The sequence below is a fragment of the Phyllopteryx taeniolatus genome, chromosome 14 (genome assembly GCF_024500385.1).
Source record: "Phyllopteryx taeniolatus isolate TA_2022b chromosome 14, UOR_Ptae_1.2, whole genome shotgun sequence".
NCBI lineage: Eukaryota > Metazoa > Chordata > Actinopteri > Syngnathiformes > Syngnathidae > Phyllopteryx > Phyllopteryx taeniolatus.
This window is the reverse complement of record NC_084515.1, coordinates 7,342,511-7,358,932: the sequence shown is the minus strand read 5'-3', so window position 1 is coordinate 7,358,932 and position 16,422 is coordinate 7,342,511. Positions and strand designations below refer to the sequence as shown.

At 39.8% G+C, this 16,422-nt stretch overlaps 2 protein-coding genes across 2 annotated transcripts; one reads left to right on the top strand and one right to left on the bottom strand.

Annotated features, from left to right (window-relative positions):
• Nucleotides 1–21: 21 nt before the first annotated feature.
• cdc34b (cell division cycle 34 homolog (S. cerevisiae) b) lies at nucleotides 22–7,956 on the bottom strand. Its single transcript, XM_061798510.1, has 5 exons — nucleotides 7,217–7,956; nucleotides 7,029–7,115; nucleotides 4,784–4,881; nucleotides 2,934–3,068; nucleotides 22–1,688 (listed from the first exon to the last, which is right to left on the bottom strand). Exons 1-5 carry the CDS (start codon nucleotides 7,400–7,402, stop codon nucleotides 1,478–1,480), a joined length of 717 nt encoding a protein of 238 aa, XP_061654494.1. The 5' UTR covers nucleotides 7,403–7,956; the 3' UTR covers nucleotides 22–1,477.
• A 185-nt stretch (nucleotides 7,957–8,141) lies between these two features.
• On the top strand, nucleotides 8,142–16,298 carry cactin. The gene is made up of 10 exons (XM_061798500.1): nucleotides 8,142–8,962; nucleotides 9,162–9,711; nucleotides 9,803–9,898; nucleotides 10,613–10,758; nucleotides 10,847–11,009; nucleotides 12,199–12,313; nucleotides 12,437–12,629; nucleotides 12,722–12,841; nucleotides 15,161–15,534; nucleotides 15,648–16,298. Exons 1-10 carry the CDS (start codon nucleotides 8,658–8,660, stop codon nucleotides 16,136–16,138), a joined length of 2,553 nt encoding a protein of 850 aa, XP_061654484.1. The 5' UTR covers nucleotides 8,142–8,657; the 3' UTR covers nucleotides 16,139–16,298.
• Nucleotides 16,299–16,422: the final 124 nt, after the last annotated feature.

The following is a 16,422-nucleotide window of genomic DNA, read 5'->3' as shown; positions in this document are numbered from 1 at the left end:
AAAGTATCGCTTTAGTCCACGTCGATTTTGTTCCAATAAATCTTTATTTTTTTACTTTTAAATAGCCAAAAAATAAAAAATAAACAGGTGAATAAAACAAGGTGATCATCCGTACAGCTACATGTGCATATCCGTCAAGGTGTCTGTAACTCTGAAAACGACCCAATATGTGGACTGTAATTGAATAATCCTGAGAAATTCAGTGAAGTCCAATTTGAGCAGATGAAACAATCAATACTGGTGACGAAAAATACACACGAGGAAACACACCAACACTAAAAATATATCAAAATACTTAAACTCACTACTAACACAAACAATAAAATAAATTGTGGTGGAATTGTCCTTTTTCATTTCCACAGACTTCCAAGGGCTGAAAATCCTTTTATAATCCTGACTGACACCGCAACATCATTTCTCTGACACATTTTCTACACACGTTTTAGTTGTCAAGCCTAATAATCTCATCACATAAAACATTCTTAAGCGAAGGTTGCAGGCATTAAAGTCTAACCATATAGAAATAGACTAATATTGCTTGCAAGAAGCAGAAAATAAAGACGAGAATACAACAGCATACATTGCAGGGGCATTTAAAAAAAAAAAAAAAAAAAGTGTTTAGTCAGGCTTCAATCCTGAGGAGAAAAAATTCTGATGAGATAGTACTATCCTCCCCCAGAAACAATGGTCATCCTACACTATCTCGCAGCCTTAAGTATCATAATTCCACACTCAAAATGACAAAACACACCCATTGGTAACCAGAGGAGACACAGCAAAGATTATTTTCTTAATGTAAAAATGGTGAACGGTAGTTTGAACCAACCAGTAGTCCACTTCAGAGAACTCGCTAGGTTCTCTCTAATTTCATTCTTTTGTTATCAAAGCTGTCAGCAGATCACCATTTGCAAAGTTTCCCAGAAGAGAGGGGGGAAGAAAATATTCCAAGGTTTTCTGGCATGCAGACTATGAAGTTTGAGGAAAGTCCGATCCCATTTTTGATTTTTTTTGTAGTTCACCGTTCTAGCAAGTTGCTGAGACTTTATACCGACCGGTAAGCAGAAAACACAATCAGAAAGGGAAACTAGTTACAATGAAAGAAGTTGTTAAGTGAATGATTTGTGTTTGCATCATTGCAAAGTGGCATCACCCCCCCCCCCCCCCCCCCCCACCATTTGACCTTTGACATTAGAAGCACTAGTTAAGTTAGCCTCTCTGGTTTCAAGTCAAAATGATTTATTTTTCTTTTTCTTTTTTTTTTGCTGGTGCAAATCTCAGCAAATCCTCATGAGCCCGTCAATTCAGCTTGAACAAACAGCACGCAAGCTAAGGTAAAATCATCTTATTTCATTGGTTTACAAACAGGAGGCATCAAATATTTCTCACTTGCAGACCTCAGACCTCTCAGACGACCCGGGCAGTAAAAGGGGGTCGTCGCATGTCAGCAAAGATTGGTCACGCTGTGAAAAAAGCCATGTCACGACTCTTCGTTGCCCGAGTCGTCTTCATCGTAGCAGCAGTCGCCATCCCCGTCCTCCACGTCGTCGTCGTCGTAATAATAGTCATAGAAGAGGTCGGAGCCTTCGTCGGGAGGCGGGGCACGTGTGCGGACGCAGTACTCAGCTAGCGTGGTGGGTACCTGAACGCCATCACGTTCTGCCTCCACCTTGGTGGCCAATACTTGTTTTCTGCAAGAGACATTCAACATTAATAGTTTATAAGGAGATATCATTAGGCAACTTTAGACCTAAAAAAAGCATTTGGCACTATTTATCATTGTGTATTAATGAATAAATTAGAGTGATACGGAGTCAGAAGTTTGGCATACAAGTGAATGAAAAGATACCTGAATGACATATGTACAATTTACCACTGCAAAATCAATATCAATTTAATCAGTCAATATCAATATAATCTTAAATGTTCCCTGTTAATCTTAACCTTTTGATTTAAATGTTTGTTTTCCGTCAAAAGTTGAACATGACATGGAAAATTATACAACTGTGTAAGATTAAAAAAAAACGTATGTATTCATAAACATATAATCTGACTATGCAAAAGCTTTCAAGTTTTACAATTCCAATTTACACCCAGGAAGTTGGTAACAAGGGTCCATTAATTTAATCATGCACTTGAATGCCTTGTTTTCAACCGTGGTTACTCGTATTGTGTCTTTTGCGATACAATTTGTTTGTTGTTTTCGGATGTGTGGGGGGAGGGTGCATGCTACAGACTTTACAACACCAAAATAACTCTACACGGTTTTGTTTTGGCGATGAAAGTCTTTCAGCCGAAAACTGAAAATTGACTTTTGGGCCATTTTCGGTGGCCAAAAAATTGGTGCATAACTTGTGAAAATCGTGGTAAATGCCATTAAAATAGAAGGAGTGTATGTTATTACATATTTGGAGTAAAAATTGATGTGAAAATGTGTTGGAAGCCACGTATAGATGATGTGAAAAACAAATGCCAAAAACCATAGCTTTTTTTCATATACTATACTATAACTAAGGATGTCCTGACTAATACTTCATTATACAGTATACACTTTGCTCTGTTACTTCTATATTTGACTTACTGTGTGGAGGTATGGGGTAACACATGAAACCAACACTCACTCCATTTTAAGTTACAAAAAAAGATCTATACGAATTATCAATCTCTCAAACTACATAAAACCAACCAATGTACTATTTTCATTTTAAATAGTGTTGCGGTGACATTGTGCCTTTATTCATGTTTTGTTCCTGAAATTAGAATTTTCTTTATGGATATTGATGTCATTGAAATGACTGCCGATTGAAATATTATCGAATAAACACTACTACCAGTGTTCGCGCTTAGTTTCCAAAAACAGACACCAATTCACATTTTCAACATTTACCCATTTTAAATTTGGTTTTAACGTGAACTCATACTATTTGGTTGTTCACCTGATGATCTCGACATATTCACGGTCCTTGCCCTTGCTGTCCCGCCATTTGCGATACATGACAGAGGCATCCACATTGGCAGGAGAGAAGGTGTTTGGCTCATTCAGCAGTGAGATCACACTCAGCAAAATGGTTCTGAAGGCACAAAGGAGGGTCACAACATTATACCTTGACATACTTATGATGTAATATCTGGACTGTTAAAGTGCATATGTGAGCCAATTTTTAATCAAAGACTGCAAATTATTTGCACTAGTTAAATGTCATTCTACAACTGACTATGAAATTACTGTGGTATGGTATCTTTTATTGTCAATCATCAATATGCATAGAACAGGATTAGGGATTTTACCACACAATTGCATAAAGAGCAGCAAGGTGATCTAGTGTTTAGCACGTCAACCTCCCAGATCAGAGGTTCTGGGATTAAATCGCAGCTCTGGCCTTTCTGTTCTCCGGACTTTGTCTGTTCTCCGGTGACTCCGGCTTCCTCCCACATTAGAAAACATGCATGTTAGGTTAGCTGAAGACTAAATAAGGGGCGTCAAACTCATTTTTGTCACGGGCCACACGCTATTTTATTTCTTTGAAAAAGGGGGTTGGTAACAAAAAAGTTGCTTGTGATATCTCAACATTATTAAAAGTAGAGATGCGCCGATACCACTTTTTTCCCCAGACAGATTATTGGTACAAGTACTTATGTTTGAGTACTCGCCGATAAAGAGTTCTGACACTTGATAAGGCCATTACGTCTTGCAATTGCAATGAAAATGTGTTTTATTTTAAAAAGACAAACCGGATGGATAAAATACATAATAAACCCTACTTTGAATCTCTCGCTAAATGTTCCGAACACCTGCTTCGATGTCTGTGTTGTAATGAGCAGATAATTGCACTGCGTGATCTCTGTGGATTTGGCTAAACTTCCCATAGTTGACGTCATGCTGATATTCTTTAGCAAGTTAACTATTTGAGAGTGAGACTGAATCAACTGCACCTTGATTGTTGCAGTCAAGTAGTGCACTCCATATTTCCTAATTTGCTTCAAGACTCGATTAATCAGCATTCTTAATACATTCACTGCCATTGGCGGCTTTAGAAGTCAAATATCCATGTTATCTGGGAAGGCTGGCAGTGAGTTGAGTTAACGACAAGTTAACAATTTATGGCTATATTTGTGCTCCTGAGTTTACACACCCTGGCAGAGTCTTGTGAAAGTTTGGCAATTTTGGGGAAATTTAACTGATGCCAGAATGGGGACTGTCTCATTATTTTCTTTATTGCTATGTTTTGTTTAATGCGTGTGCTATTTTGAAATGCTTTATACTGTGTAGTTTAATTTGAATAACATTAAAAATAAGTTTTCTTGAAAGAATGGTACACATCTTATAAATTCTTCCAGGCTTGTAAACTTAAGTTGTGAACTCAAATGTAATATAACTATCACTAGGTTTAACATCTTATTCAAGATTAATTTACAGCTAGACATGACAGTTTTTAATCTTAAAATGTTACTTAAAATATTGCCTGTACAGTTCATAAAAGGTTTTATGATGGCAGCATCTTGACTCTCTAATTTCTACTATAAATATTCCCTAGGGCAATAAAGGAGCGTTTTGAAAGCAGCGTCTCGGAAATGACTGTGTTTAACTTTAGCGGCACCACTGTATTGTGCAGGTAAAAAGAAGACGTTAGCTGAGAGACAGGGATCAGATTTCAACAGAGGGTGTTGAATCACCAGATGTGGTGTCAACATGCGCCTCATGAGAACGGACTCCTCTGAAGACAAATGTCATGTGATAAGGGTATGAGACAAAGACAGTAACCAGATAATGACAATTCATGCTAACCGGACATTCTGGGTGGGATTCCATCTCTCTGAAGGCAGTTCTCCACTTTGTGGGTCATCCACTGGAGGGTGCAATATAGAAATGCACACGTCTCCATTCTGAAACAGAGGAAATTGATCACTGATAAGACTGTCATGTAACTAACAGAGACCATTTTATCAGAGGTGGCTAAAGTACTCTCACTTTGTACTCAAGTATAAATCCATAAACTTCTGGTAAAAGAAGTACTGATTCAACTCCTGGACTTAAGTAAAAAATACTGAAATTTAATTAATTAGGAAAGTAAAAAATATTTTTTTACTGTCAATTATATAAAATATCTGTTTTGATAACTTGGTACAAACACCATAAAATATTTGCAAACACAAAAGTTTTCTTGTTTTATTAACTTACATACTGCTCGTACTTAAAAGAAAAAAAAATAAAGTTAGCTGTCTCATGATGGTGTTTTTACGAGCTAGCTAGCGATGGCTCTACTTTTTACATTGTACGTTGTGAAGTGACTAACAAAAAATGCTAAATTACAAAAATATACCTTACTGTATAGGTTTTTACAGATAAGACGGAGGATACTTGAATGCCAGAAACTGCTGGTTTTTAGGCTGGCACAAGACAAAATGCATTTACAACTTGAAGCTGACAACATCAAATAATTCTCTTGAATAAGGCCATGGATAGGGAACATCTCGAATCAGTGAAACTGTTGTGCCATCAACCCTAATGCTCCCTGGTTCACATTCCTCCATGTCATTGCTGTCCCTGTTTTTTTTTTTTTTTTTTTTTTTTTTTTTACACCTTGGAGACCCCAAGATCACAATCCATCATCTTTGTTACATCCCACCACTGTGTTTGAATAACACGATTACATGATAAACAGTAAAACAGTTCCAGGTTATGGTAATCCGCAAAGGTTGAATAGAGGCAACTGGACTTTTCTTGTTTGTTGATTTTTTTCTCGTTTTCAGAAACATTCAAAAACGACTTAGGGAATTATGCTATTAGGCTAACCAAATACGTGAACAGTGTGTGATGCTTCACCTGAGTCAATATCACCATAAGGTGCCTTTGAGACTTCCCCATTTCATAAAAAAAAAAAAAAAAAAAAAAAAAGAGAGAGACAGAGATATTAATTGTATTAAGTAGGCAGGACACGCCTTGCTGAAATATGATTGGCAGCTGCATCCAGGCAGGAGAGTAAGTGTGACGGAAAACATGAATTGGCCTTTATATTGTCTCCGGGTGGCCAAGGCATGCAGACCAGAATGAGCAGCCCAATGTGCATTGAATTGAACATGAAAGTGAGACAAAAACAGTTTAATTGCTTTTGATTCCATTGAATGTTTTGGATGTTTTTACAATCATTGGAAAATTAGAGTGTTATATTTCCTCGTAAAAAAAAAAAAAAAACATCTCAAAGTTTCTTTTCAGGGGGTTGGATACAAGTGTTTTGAGTAGGGATGTTCGATACCTCTTTTTTGGACCAATTCCAGTATGAGTAGTCACTCTTGAGTACTCACCGATACAGAGTACCGATACCACTAGTACTTTTAATACATAACATTTTAACTGACACAATTGTGAACAAAGATCTTTCTTTCTTCCTGACGCACATGATGATTTGCCGATCCGTCAAACCGCCACAGTGTACCGCCAACTAGTGGCAAGGAGGACTTATGCAATGTCAGATAATTTTTCCATAAGTATTGGCGGGTGATATTATTGGCAGCCTTCACGAGTACCTGATACCTTGAAATAAGATCGATATCAGCATCGATACTGGCCCATTGCTAGTTTTGAGTTACGAGCGTGGTCAAGGAACCAATTATAGTCCTATCTCAAGGCACCATTATTACTTGTTGTAGACAATATCATGCAAAACAATCTCGATTTAGTATCATCATCATCACTTATTATACACACTGTAGTCAGTAGAGCAGTGTATGAGACATGCTAAATCACGCACATGATCCGATGGAAAAATGTTTACATATTTTAAGAGTATTATCTTTGTACTCGATTGAGTGGAAATGTTTAGCTACTTCTAACAAGACCTCAGAGTTTCATTATTCTACATTTTCATGATGACTGAGTGATTCAGATGAGGAGTATTATCTTTGTACTCGATTGAGTGGAAATGTTTAGCTACTTCTAACAAGACCTCAGAGTTTCATTATTCTACATTTTCATGATGACTGAGTGATTCAGATGAGGACACCAATGCCTGTTTATTGTGATATTGTCTCACCTCATAGATGTTGGGATGCCACATCTTAGTGAGGAATCTGAAGGAAGGTGGGGAATATGGGTAGTCCATGGGGAATTTGATCCGAGCCTAAAGCATACAGCGCCAACAAAAAGTACATCACTTAAAGTTTCATAGACACAACATATTTTTAAAAGTGTATTTTCAAGTAGACTTGAAATGAGTCTTACCTTGAAATAACCCCCCTCATAGTGAGTATTGGGGGGTCCGAAAATGGCCACTTCCCAGTTGTACATATCCGCCTCGTCCACCAACGTTATTTTAAAACCCTCGACGGGCTCCTCTTGAAGGCTCTTCATTTCCAGCATGAGAGCTTTCTGCGAACTGGCGACATGAGAGCAATCGTGCTGCGCCATACTTGACACTTGGCTACCCTGAAGTTAGCTCTCCACTCGACAGCTGCTGACTCGTTTGTTTACGGCAGCAGCGCAGCTAAATTTGACGCCGCACGCACTCGGTCGAACAAACCCGACGCTACCGACGTTGTGAGGATACAATGAAAACAGGCCAACCCGACCGGGATCGAATGCGACTTGTGTTGATTTGTTACCAAAATCGGATCAATTATTTCGTGTCCAATTGCTCACTATCGTTAACTAACCAAACCATCGTGGCCACCGAGTAACAGAAGCTTTAGGTGATCTACTCGAAAAATTTGTCGTGGATAATAAGCCGTAAATCTACTGGTAGCTCCTGGCTAAATAAGCTAGCTAACGAAGACTACCTCACAACCAGAGGGGAGCCGATTTTTTTTTTTTTTTTTTTTTTACCTTGTCGCGAATAGATTAACAACGCGCTGGTTGTCGAAAATGAGTGGCAGGTTTAAAAACAAAACACAGCGACCGATTTTAAACTGTTATGAAGTATACATGTAGCGCTCTAAAGCTTAATGTCATGCGGACAGAGCGAAGAATGTTGTTGAAAAGAAGTCCTTTCTCTCCCTGAAAACAGGCAATTGTGCAATAGGCTGCTATGGGAGTTGTAGTCCGGTTTGTGTTTGTAAACATTGCATCGTATGCTACAAACAGTCATTGTTTTTGACAAAACCGTCAATAAAATACTATGTTATGTCAAAAAAATAGAACAAACTTAAATTGAGTGAAATATACCTCATATTATGTAATTTTTACATTACGGAAATAACGCTTGGAACTACATTCACCAGTTACAGGATGTCGTACGAACGCGAGTGTTGTTTGCGTTTCTGAAAAGCTGCACTGACCTATTTTGACAATGAAATTATTTTTATTCAATAAATAAATTTTGTGTTGAATAGTTGATCTTGGAAGTGAAATAGTGTAAATCTCAGCGTTGTCAACTTTTACATTTATATTTATAATAGTCGAGCTTTTCCCAACGTAATTATCATGCGACACTGTTACAGAAAGTACCCTTTATAGCTGCCCCACTTTTGCCTGAATGTAACGTTTGATAACAACCTACTATATAGATCAAATTAGTGAATTATGTTTTATTATTAACGTTTGGTTCGTATATTTAATATTTGTGTGAACGCGTAACTATTATAAACTCTGAAAAGAAAAACAAACGTGTATTACGGTAAATTAACGCGACAAAATCCTAACAGGACCCTGCGTCAACGTAAAGTTCATGATGAGTTCGAAATCGAGACGACGTTCCCGCTCCGTGTCCAAAAGTCGTAGCCGGGACCGGCGAAATAGGTCCAGAGCAAGCAGGTCTAAATCGCCAGAGAGAAGGACGAATCGCTCTCAATTTTCGGACCCAAGACGTTCCACCCAGGACTGTGGACGGTCCGACAGCCGTGACTCCGGGAGCAGCTCCCCAGACAAACGACGGCCTAAACATAGGAGCCCTTCAAGTTCCCGAAGTGACTCGGAAACCGACAGGAGAAGAATACAACGTGCCAGGAGCAAATCTAATGGAAATTCGTCTCGGTAACTATACTGTTTATTTCCTCGTAATTGATATTATCTCCCTTTGTTGAGAAGGCAAGTCTGCATGTCAGCAAGCAGCCCTTAATATAAGTCCTATTGAATGAATCGTTACTAAAACCCGTCAATTACAAGAAAACATTTTTAGACTTTAGCTCTTAAAACATGCAACATGTTTATTTAATCCTTTGTTTTGCCTCAGTTCATCAGACTCTGATCATCCTAAAGAGAGAGGAGGAAGAAGCGACATGAAGATGCGAAGAGGAACATCTCGAGAAAGGAGGAAGGAAAGATCACCTTCGGGCTTCCGGGATGGAAGCAGTGAAAGAGAGCGAGGAAGACAGAGAAGCCTCAGCCGAGACAGACAGAGACAGAAGGAGTGGGATAGAGAAAGAGAGAGGAAACCTGAGAGAGACAAAAGGGAAAAGAGTAGCGAAAGGGAGCGAGGGCGGAGCGAGAAAGGCAGAGACCAAGGGAGGCATCAGTCCAGTTCGGCAGACTCCTCTGACAGCTCGGGCTCCGATCGGCAAAGCAGGACCACCAAAGACAAGGAAGACAAGAAGAAACAGAAGGAGATGATGAAGGCTCTGGAGACACCAGAAGAGAAGAGGGCCAGGAGGTTGGCCAAGAAAGAGGGGAAGGAAAGGAAGAGGAGAGAAAAGATGGGTTGGAGCGAAGAGTACATGGGATACACCAATGCAGACAACCCGTTCGGTGATAATAACCTACTGGGTACATTCAAATGGCAAAAGGTATGTTTCGAAGCCGAGGGGATATGATTAATGTTATTATTATGATTATGATGTGATATATTATTCTCTCGTCTTGTTTGTATTTTGTCAGGCTTTGGATAAGAAAGGTATCGGCCACCTCGGAGAGAAAGATCTTAAGGAGAGGAACAAACGCATCCAGGAGGAAAATCGCAGAGAACTTCAGAAGGTACCTAATTAAAAACAATGGCCAATCAGAGTGAAGCTGTTTTCCACAGTTACATTGAGAAGATGAGCGATCCAATCAGAGTAAAGCTTATTTACATTTTGCATATTGATGAGAAATCAAGCCCTCTCAACTGCCAGGTGGAAAAACAAACAAGTAACTAGAATAGCTTGAGAAAGGACATTCTGGGCACTTTCAATCCAAATTATTTTGCAAAACCGAAAAACGGACATCAAAGCTTATAAAAAAAAATAATACGCGTCCAACCTGACTAACTCCAGCTCCTGATGTCACTCACTGGGCCACGGCCTTATAAGGCACACATCCAACACACAAATACTACAGTATGTACAGAAATTGCAATTTATGAAACTGGTTTATTTCTTTACATTCTAATTTATTGTGTTTTTATACATTAGAGCGCTATTTTACTTTTCACCATTTTTTTGGGGTGGTGGGGGGCTGAAATTAATGGCATGCCTAAATCCTTACAGATGATCTACTGTTGCCCCTTAGAAGCAATTAACTAAAATTATGGCCAAGCTACAAAGACTGAGCCAGTTACCTTTCTGGTTCTGTAAAATCAACTCACCAGATCTTGCCCAGAATTTGGAGAATTCCCTGATACAATATATTTTAGTCGGGACATGGCGACAACGGCAAAGTGTTTTATTTCAACTTGATTGTAACCCCAGTGTGTGTCTGTATATGCTGTAGGTAAAGCAGCTGCGTTTGGAGCGTGAGCGAGAGAAGGCAATGAGGGAAACCGAGCTGGAGATGCTGCAAAGAGAGAAAGAAGCGGAGCATTTCAAGACCTGGGCCGAACAGGAGGACAACTTCCATTTGCATCAGGCCAAACTACGGTATGTAGCTTTCACAGCTGAAATAAACATCCATCTTGAATTTAATAATTTGACCAAAAGAACGTAATAAAAAAATATTTGTGGCCAGGTCTAAGATTAGAATCCGTGATGGCCGCGCAAAGCCCATTGACCTGCTGGCGAAGTACATCAGTGCAGAAGATGACGATCTCGCTGTTGAGATGCATGAACCGTATACCTTCCTTAATGGGCTGACAGTCACAGACATGGATGATCTTCTGGAGGATATTAAGGTGGGTGCCAGGGTTACGCAATCATAACCGATCGGAGGATGCTTGGTGGGATACAGTGTGGTCGTCTACAATCACACAGTTCTTGCGCATTTCCCACAGACCAATCACAATATTAGTTAAACCTGCAGAATTTAAATAGATCAAATACATGAGCCTAAAAAGAAATCCCTTCTTTACAAATACATTAATGCACTTCATTTTTTTGTATTTCCTTTCAGTTATCATTCAGGCAAACTTGAAGCCATCAGCATTTGAGAGCTTTGGGGTTGCAGTTTTTGTAAGCATATCATTTTCATACGCATGCCCCGTTAATTGACAGCATTGCCAAGTTTTTCTGTCCTTGACTGCAGTTCAGCGCCAGTTTGAGAAGCTTTATGGCCGTCACACCGCTCCAATGTGTGTTGTATAGTTTATGGTATTCACGGCAAGTTTTGTGAAAGAGAATCAGTTCTTGACAAGCCATGCAGTTGAAGGCCTGTTACTACCACTACTGATGTCAACTAAACCCCTAGAGCAGGCATTCACACAAAGCCAAGTAAAGTCTCCACTGGAACTTAGCATCAACAGAAGCTCAATTCAGCGGATGATACAGTGAGTAAGACAACTTTACCTGTGCCAACTTCAGGTTGTTCAAAGGCTTCAAGCGGGAGATTATGATGTTCAACAACCAGAAGTCAGTACGGGTAAAGCTTCATGACTCTCCAAAGCATCCGCTGAATCGAGCTTTTGTTGATTCTGCGTTCCGGTGCAGCCCTCCGGCTAGACTTAATTGCCTTTGCGCAAACGCCTGCTCTAAGAGTTCAGGGTTTTGTAGCAGTAGTTTTGTCGTGGTAATAGTAGGCGTTCCGCTGCATGATTTGTCAAGGAAAGATCATGTTTCGAGAAACTTGCCATGGATAGCATAAATTGAACTACGTGGTGGAGTAGTGATGGCCAAAAATCTTCTCAAACTGTCAGTGAACTGCAATCAGAGACAGAAAATCCTCTTTTGCAACGATGCTCAAATCTCATTTGGCAAGCAACAAGGGAATGAATAATAGTTATGCTTACAAAAACTGCAAAGCCTAGGCTGTTAAATGCAGATGGTCTCGCGTCTTTCCGAATGAGTTCTGAAACGAAATAGACAAAAAGGAAGTGTGTAGTGACTTTCTGGGCACCCTGTATTAACACTTAATTATCATAAGTGCAGGTTTATATGGAGTTGGAACAAGGCAAAAATGTAGATTTTTGGCGTGACATGACCACCATTACTGAGGATGAAATCAGCAAGCTGAGGAAACTGGAGGCCTCTGGAAAGGGACCAGGTACATTATTTCCTCTTTTTCACCGCTCTTCCCCTCTGAATATGTCTTTATATTTTTACAGCAGTATGACAAGCTACCACGTATAAAAAGAAGCTCAGTATCATTTGTTTGAATGACCCTCAGGTGACCGCCGTGATGGCATCAACACAGCCGTGAGCAGTGACGTCCAGACCGTGTTCAAAGGAAAGACATACAGCCAGCTGCAGGCTCTCCACCTCAACATAGAGACCAAGATCCGGGCTGGAGGATCCAACCTTGACATCGGTTACTGGGAGAGTCTGCTGCAGCAGGTCCGGGTCTACATGGCAAGAGCCAGGTATGAATGTGACCTCGACGTTGTTCCTTTTTTTCCCCCTATGCAGCTGAAATGAAATGATCACACAATATCAAAATCTGTTTGTGTGACAGGCTGAGAGAGCGACACCAGGATGTGCTGCGTCAGAAGTTGTTTAAGCTGAAGCAGGAACAAGGCGTAGACAGCGAACCTTTGTTCCCCATCATCAAGGAGGAGCCAAGGAGCGACGACATGTAAGTCAATCAGTGGACTCTATCAACAACAACAAAAAAAGTTGAATCTCTGATGTGTGACGTAATTCATCCCACAACTTTAGTCAACCTCCCATTTGTTCTTATTTCAAAACAATTTGTCACACAAAATAAATATTTCATTCTGTGGTCAAACTGTCCCCATTTCAAAACCTCTATAAGTAAGATTTCATTAGCCTAAGCGCATTATTGACAAAAAGTCGTTTTTGAATGGTTTCGGAAAACCGGGAAAAAATTTGCCTCAATTCAACCTTTGACTGAGAATCTACACTGACATATAGACAAAAAAAAATTTTGTCTATATTTTTAGCAAGCAAATCAGTATTTTTTAAATTATTTTGACAGTAAGTTAAACATTACTTGGGCAGTTATGTTATTAGGCTAACAATTTTAACATTCTTAACTGCCATAAAATAAGAAAACAAAGGTGAGTCACGATATTCCGTTTAGCTTTAGTAATTGTCACACAGTCAGTCACCACTCAGTGAACCCGCCATGCTTATTCGCAGTCTGCTGTTCACAAATTCACCATTCACGTTTAACCACTGTACAGAGAGAAAACAACGAAACACATTGCCTTGATTTCTGATAATGTGACGACGCATGTGATCAAGCTTGAATAAAGTAGGCTGAGGCCTGAAACTATTATTTATTATTATGAAATTATTGCTGCGAAGCTTCGTGACCAGTGGTTTCCCCCCCGAAGCTTAGCAGCAATAATTCTTCTACATGGACTAATTTTACTCCTTGTAAAAATAAGTTTGCTCAATGGCGGTGAGCGAGGAGAAAATAGTGCGTAAAAGATAGCGACTGTTCAAAGTTTGAAATCATTTCACACTTAAAAAAGAAAAATGACAATATGCAATGTGTCTACTGCAAAGCAGAACTAATTAAAGTACCACAAAAGCAAGTCTTCGATCGCCAAAACAAGGTATCGATGTTAGCTAATTTCATATAGCCTACCACCGCTACTTAGAACGTATTGTAATGCCCCTGCATGAGGTCAAGGATAGACACAGCCGCCGCTGCGCTTACAATCACTTTATTGAACAAACAGTAACAAAATAAACATACCTCCCTTCACGTTGGCATTTGGCATACAGAAAGTCCTGATTTTTATTCCCTTTTGCTGTACAACCAAAATCAAATTTTGAATTCAATAATTTGATTAATTGGTAGCATAATCGATTCTAAAATAATCGATCGCTACAGTCCGTCTGATTATGTGAACTTTTTTTGGGAATACTACAATTTCTCGTGTATAATGCGCACCCATGTATAAGCCGCACCCCCAAAGTTGACCTGAAAATTCTGGAAAACCCTTCTACCTATGTATAATGCATTTTTACAATGCATGATTTTGCTTCTACCCATATGACCAAAATGAAGTATTATCTGTATTTTGTTAGTTTTTTTCAAGGAATTATTCTGACGTTAAGCACTTTATTTGAACACGTAATCCTTTTTTTTTTTTATTTACTTGCTCTTATTTTGAAATTCACAGCCCTATTTTTATTTAGTAAACGAGAAAACACACAGTTGTGCTCATGTGTTTGATTACCCAGGCAGAATTTGTAAGATGGGTACAATTCTTAAAAGAAAACATGAAGGGCCAGGCAAAACACATTAAATTTTATTTTAATGGGATTGAAATTAAACCGTCAAGCATTTCAGAAAAGCATTATCATCAAACAAAACATAACCATAAAGAAATTAATGATGGTTGTTCTTCAGTCATATTTAAAAAAATAATAATAATAATTTTCACAAATTCTGCCAGCGTATGTAAACCTATGAGCACAACTGTACACATTATGCAGTCATACATACCCCTGTCATATTGGAATGAAAGTGTAGGCTACACCTTTTTTATAACCACTAGGTGGCGGTGGCATTTTGGAATGAAAGTGTACAGCTTTTTCATAATCACTAGATGGCGACATACATTTATAAAATGTGAAAGATTTTTTTCCATTTGCCCCTAAACCTATGTATAATGCACACTATCGACTTTTGACAATTTATTGGGGGGGAAAATGATGCGCATTGTACACGATAAATTCTGGTAAGTCCCCCCGCCCCCCAAACAAAAATCCTCAACAAACCAATGAAAAGGCAAAACACAGACACAAGGTAATTTTTTTGTTCATTGAACTGACATCTCGCGCAATTTGACATGCTGATGTTTCAGACTGAAATTTTTCCTGCAATTTTTGGCTGAACATTTGGGGCAGGTGTTCCATGTTATCTGCAACATTTGCATACACATTTAAAGGACCTAACACTATTTTCTTCCAATAGTGATGACAGAGCAGGAGGCCGATCAGAAGAGTCAACATCAGAAGATCCCGGCCAGTCATCTTCCTCCTCAGCCCAAAACGCCAGCAAGAGACCAGCAAGAGAAGACGGCCCGTCCACATCTACGTCGGAAGGCGGCGACCAGAATGAGGACAGAGGAAAACGCGGGCAAAAGAAGGATGACGAGAAGGGCGAGGAGGTTGAGGCCGTTTTGACGGAGGAGGATCTGATTCAGCAGAGCCAGGCAGAGTATGATTCGGGCCGCTACAGTCCCACGCTACTCACGTCGTCTGAGCTGCCACTGGACACTCACACTATCACCCCTGAGGAAGACGCGCAAAGGCTGCAGTTAGCGCGCAGGCAGCTGCAGGTCACAGGTATGAGAGCAAGAACAACACATGAAAGTGGGTGATTGTTTGGAGGCTAATCACATCTTGAAGCAATTGAGTCAAAATGGAAGGCAGTAGTACAGTGTTCATCTTTCTCTTAGGTGACGCCAGCGAGAGTGCAGAGGATGCCTTCGTGCGTCGCGCCAAAGAGGGAATGGGCAACGACGAGGCCCAGTTCAGCGTGGAGATTCCCGTCACCGGCAAGATGTACCTGTGGGCAGACAAATACCGACCACGGAAACCTCGCTTCTTCAACAGGGTCCATACTGGTTTTGAGTGGAACAAATACAACCAGACCCATTACGACTTTGACAACCCTCCCCCTAAAATCGTCCAGGGCTATAAGTTTAATATTTTCTACCCGGACCTGATAGACAAGCGCTCCACCCCGCAGTACTTCCTTGAGCCCAGTCCTGATAACAAGGACTTTGGGATCCTAAGATTCCACGCCGGACCGCCGTATGAGGACATCGCCTTTAAGATAGTAAACAGAGAGTGGGAGTATTCGCACCGACACGGCTTCCGCTGTCAGTTCGCTAACGGGATCTTTCAGCTGTGGTTCCACTTCAAGAGGTACCGCTACAGGCGGTGAAGCTCACGTAGCTTTATCGTAATTGTTTTAATGGAATCAAGCCCACCTCTTTTCTTGGTGGTTATGGGTCCACAACTCTGTAAAAGTGCTTATTAATGCAATCTGTTCAGTAAAAAAATCATACATTAAAGAGATATTCTTTTTTTTTTTATATATACCATTCCTCGTTTGTTTTTCTGACTAGTTCATCTAGTACCTCTGAGACATTCAGTTCATTTAAGGGTAAAAGTGAAAACACAATGGAAAAAGCCAAAGGCAGGTCATTGTTGGGTTAACAGTTAAGT

Excerpts from the sequence above, each read along its gene's own strand:
- cdc34b (XM_061798510.1), bottom strand. The coding sequence starts at position 7,402 with ATGGCGCAGCACGATTGCTCTCATGTCGCCAGTTCGCAGAAAGCTCTC. Across the intron at positions 7,116-7,216 it reads ATGAGGGGGGTTATTTCAAG|GCTCGGATCAAATTCCCCAT; the intron begins GTAAGACTCATT and ends TGTATGCTTTAG. Across the intron at positions 3,069-4,783 it reads AATCCCACCCAGAATGTCCG|AACCATTTTGCTGAGTGTGA; the intron begins GTTAGCATGAAT and ends TTGTGCCTTCAG.
- cactin (XM_061798500.1), top strand. The coding sequence starts at position 8,658 with ATGATGAGTTCGAAATCGAGACGACGTTCCCGCTCCGTGTCCAAAAGT. Across the intron at positions 8,963-9,161 it reads TCTAATGGAAATTCGTCTCG|TTCATCAGACTCTGATCATC; the intron begins GTAACTATACTG and ends GTTTTGCCTCAG. Across the intron at positions 11,010-12,198 it reads ATCTTCTGGAGGATATTAAG|GTTTATATGGAGTTGGAACA; the intron begins GTGGGTGCCAGG and ends TCATAAGTGCAG.